The sequence below is a fragment of the Cyclospora cayetanensis genome, unplaced genomic scaffold (assembly GCF_002999335.1).
Source record: "Cyclospora cayetanensis isolate NF1_C8 unplaced genomic scaffold, CcayRef3 CcayRef3_contig_3, whole genome shotgun sequence".
NCBI classification, from domain to species: domain Eukaryota; phylum Apicomplexa; class Conoidasida; order Eucoccidiorida; family Eimeriidae; genus Cyclospora; species Cyclospora cayetanensis.
The window spans coordinates 3119-7362 of record NW_020312258.1 but is presented as its reverse complement, the minus strand read 5'-3'; the positions used below and the strand labels follow the sequence as shown (position 1 = coordinate 7362).

Below are 4244 nucleotides of genomic sequence, written 5' to 3'. Positions count from 1 at the left end.
CATGCTTAAACTGAGCATCATACGCGCAGTCGGCCTCACTTAGGCTTTGTAGTGGCAGCGTGTCTTGTCACTACGGCAAAAGGAACTGTACCAACGGAAGGACAACACAAAGACCGCAGAAGTAGCTGCGGCAGCAGCAACACATGCAGTGGTTTTTCCGCCGGTGCTGCTCTACGGCCATTGGATTCGTGTGTGTTTTTAACGCATATAGAGACACGAAAATAGTGTCATAAGCTTTCCCTGCTGCGGCCTGGGATCCACTGGTGTAAAAGATGGCGTGCCTCAGTTGTTGCAAGGGAAGTGCCTCCAAAGCCAAGTCCCTTGATGCTTCTGCTACTGATAAGAAAGGGGAGGAGCAGCGGTACCAGCATGACACCACTGCTGCACCTAAGCATGGCGCAACTGCGGGAGATACCTTGACTTTTGCTGGGGGTGACCAGTCGCCTGAGGCAGCGCAGATTAACGGAGCCACACAAAGTGCAGCAGTAACTACCACAGACAAGAATGAATGGAATAGGCAACAGCTTCAAGAACAGGTGCAGCAGCATCAGATTCCGATGCTGCAACAGACGCAACAAGGAGAAGTGCTGCAAGAGCAGCAACAACAGCAGGAAGCTGCTACGAACGCAGCAGCAGATGATGACAATACAGAGTTCCATTCAGCGGTAGAGGCCCCCTCCCCTCCCCAAATAAGTATCACCCCTATCGCTGCAGGCGAGCAGCACATGCGCCAGCAGCAGCAAATGGAAGCAGCGAAGGACCTTCCTACGCGATCCCATAGTCCTGTTTCTGCTGAATCGTCGCCACCTGCTGCTGCAGCCACTGCCCGAGCATCAGAAGCACCACAGTCAGAGGCACCAGTTTCAGCGTCAGCAAACGCACAAGGGGAAGGACTGTCGGCTACGCTTTCTCGTATAATGCAGCAAAGCCTCGAAGACCCTGGAGGAGTCTGGAAGCGACTCGTCACCTGTCTTACCCCCGGAGGGTCTTCCGCTGCCACCGATCAGGCGGTACCGACTTCGCAAACGCCGGAAGCAGCAGAAACAGTAGAACCAGGGGACGCTACTTTACTCCCACGCACCCCTCGTGCTGGGCGAACAGAAAACGCCTCAGGAGAGCACACCGACAATGTTGATGGCGTTTCACCCGTCCCCGGAGAAACAGAAACAGTTCCTTCATCGAACAAGTGCTCAGATGAATCGTCGTTTAAAGGAGATCACGTCCCGGATTCCGCCGAAGCAGCCATTTTGCTGAAGCAGGAGGAACGTGCAGAAGCCGTGGAGTTCAGCACCGGAGACCCTACAGCTGACGGTGCAATCGCGGAAGCAGCAATAGTGGCAGCGGTAGCTGAGGGCCAGAGCAGCACCAGTGTCAGCAAGCTGCGGTCGCGGGCGCAGAGCACGAAGATGAGTCTGGAACAGGTTCTTGCAAAGAAGTGGAAACAACTGATGTTTTACGTTGAAGAGGAGTTGTTGTTTAAGGCGTACCAGTACTTGCTTAATGTGGAGCAGCAAGTGGAGCAACGGCAGCTGCTGCTGCAACAGAACCAAATGGATGAACAGCAGCTGTTGACCGCGTTTCAGGATCAGTTGAATGGGGACCAACGTATCGTAAACCTCAGGGCTAAAATTGCTATCGCCCTGACAATGCTCGATCAGTTTCACTTGGGGCAACTGCGGGCTATTTGCGAGGACCCAAGGCTATCCTTCACGGACTCCATAGGCGCCCTTATGCAGCATTCAATCTCTTGGGGGGGTTCCGCTTCTGCGGTCGGAGCTTCGCCACCTCTTCAAATCACGCAGCACCGAGATCCCTCGAAGACTGCTGGCCCCCACGGGGGTCCTCAAGGGAGCTCACATGCCGGCCCGCAGGGAAGCCCACAAGCAGGCACACAGGGGGGGTCGCTCATGGGCGCTCGTCCTTTGGTGGTGGGCAGCAGTAGCAATACAGATGGATTAGTCCCTGAGAGCAGTGCTCCCGCCGCCGGCGACAGCTTCAGGAGCAATAACAGTGCAACTGACGGCGGGGCCCTGCCGGAGAGGAAGGTCAGTGCTACCAAGATTAAGATGGGTTTGCGAAGTATGGGTAGGAAAATGTCGCTCACAAGGCGCACAAGTTTGAACAGCAGACGGTCTAGCACGAAGAAAATCCTTACGCTCAAACATAGCTCCGATGAGGAGGGATGGATCAGAGAAAAGGGTGAGACAGCTTATTGATGAGCTCAGCCTGCTGCACCTCTTGCCGTCGGCGTGCTCTTGTGATTTTCTGGCTGTGTGGAGGTTCCTATGTTCGTCTTCCAACCCGTGGGCTCCCGTCCCTCGCTTCTTCTGTCCGTCGTTGACTTCTTTATGCATAACGTGGCTTACTCCTACCTCATTTCGCTTATGCAGAATCCCGTTGCCGTATCGCCCTGGCCTCTTTCTTCCTTGCACTTCATGCCGTGCACTGCATCGCTTTCCCTTAATATTATTTCGTTGCCTTTGCTTTTTCGTTTAGTATCTCCTTCCTGGCATTTTTCCATAATATCTGCCTTTGACTGTCTGTTCCAACTGTGCCGTTCATTGTCAACATATACACGTGTCACCTTGTATGGTTGTTAGCACGTGGGTCCGTTGGTTGCATTCTTTTTTTTGTCTGTGTGGGTCGGTCCTTGCAGTTATCAAGTGGATCCCATATATCTACCTCGGGCTTTGCGGTGTCCACTGTCGTTGTCTCAGGAAAGTATTTGGATCTTTCCTACCGCGTTGAAAAGGACACCTCTGTCTCTATAAAGGTTCGCGGGAAGCTGCCTTGCCGTCTTTTTCAGGTGCTATCTATCTTAAATGAATCAGACTTGGCAGGCAACTGGGCGCCTATGTTCAAGTCGGCAGAGAAAGTGCACACATACAGCAGGGCATCGCAGCTCATCAGACAAGTCTTTGACTATCCTTTGTTAGGGGCCAAAGAGACGATTATGTATTCATTCGGAGCCAATGCGCTGGAGGAGTGTGGAGCCGTCATCATTTTCTGCCGATCCCCTCCGGAGGGGGCTACTGAATTTATGGGAAAGCCCATCCCTAAGAAAGGGAAGGTCACCCGCATCCAGAGCGCAAATCTTGTGTTTTTGCTCTACCCAATCTCAGAAGGGAAGCAGACCACTCTGGAGCTCTACGGTAACTTCTTTCACGGGTTGCGCTACGTCCCGATGCGCATCATCACATACGTAGTGAAGAAAGTGGTCAGGGGCATGTTTGTCTCCATAGCCAAGCAGTGCCAACACTTTGCTACCTCCCTTTACAAAGAGAGAGTGGAGGCCAATCCAGACTTCTACTGCTGGATGAGGGACTGTATCGAGGACTTTGTTGCGGGGGAAACAGCGCACCACTTCAAGCAGCTTGAATCCATTTCTCTATGCTCATTCAACTACGAGGAGTTCCAGGACTAACAAACGTCGCTCTTCAGGAAGTTAGCCCAAGGGCGCCCTTAATGTATCCGCATACATGGTTCCCGTTTTTTGCAGCATAAGCGCTGATGGGGGTTGAAGTCTAGCAGGGGCCCCGCATTGGCAGTCTAGTGCGGATCACTTGCGGAGGTTATGTGCGACTGACCTGAACGAGCCAAAATAGATAGCCACAACCTCATATAGCTGCCTTCGCGAAGCAGCGGACCCCATGCTGCAGGAGAGGCTGTGCTCCAGAGCGTTGAGGCTTGAGGCCGCCAACTAAACTACGAAACGACGCCAATATCACCGGCCTACGAAGGTGCAGCTACTCAAACCTCTGAGAAGAGACAGTAATGCAACACGTGTATCGTAGTGATGCCTGGCAGTCTTGTTAGTAGAAGCTCAAAACGGGGCTGTATGCATTTGTAGAAAGGGGCTAGTGTCACGCTCGATATATAAATCCTTAGGGCGAGACTTCGTCCCAAATCCAATACAAAACTCACTAGAATGATGTCAAGTGTCCCTTTAAAAAGGGCTTTCTCCTTCCACTGCCCTCGCTTCTCAGTGTTTTGCCATAAGGGGAGATGGACAGCTAAGAAGCGCGTCGCTACACCGTCTAAGCGCTCCGAGCATTTACAGCTAGCAGAACATAATCTCTACCGCATACCCATACAATTTTCTTCTCGTGTTCGTCTCCCTCTGCTCTCCAACGAACGCGGCATGCGAGTAGCCAAACCATCAAGTGTTTTGCGATCTCTTAATCAGATTACACTTGTGTTGTACTACGCATCAAAGTATAGCTTAGCTTGCTGCAGGTATACCC

General features: G+C 52.4%; 1 protein-coding gene across 1 annotated transcript; it reads left to right on the top strand.

Annotated features, from left to right (window-relative positions):
• The first annotated feature begins 272 nt into the window (after positions 1-272).
• LOC34620280 lies at positions 273-3424 on the top strand. The gene is made up of 3 exons (XM_026338692.1): positions 273-1917; positions 1951-2199; positions 2718-3424. Exons 1-3 carry the CDS (start codon positions 273-275, stop codon positions 3422-3424), a joined length of 2601 nt encoding a protein of 866 aa, XP_026194477.1.
• Positions 3425-4244: the final 820 nt, after the last annotated feature.

Coding starts and splice junctions, on each gene's coding strand:
- LOC34620280 (XM_026338692.1), top strand. CDS start 273: ATGGCGTGCCTCAGTTGTTGCAAGGGAAGTGCCTCCAAAGCCAAGTCC. Junction 1,918..1,950: donor GGGGTCGCTCATGGGCGCTC/GTCCTTTGGTGG, acceptor GTAGCAATACAG/ATGGATTAGTCCCTGAGAGC. Junction 2,200..2,717: donor GGGATGGATCAGAGAAAAGG/GTGAGACAGCTT, acceptor TCGTTGTCTCAG/GAAAGTATTTGGATCTTTCC.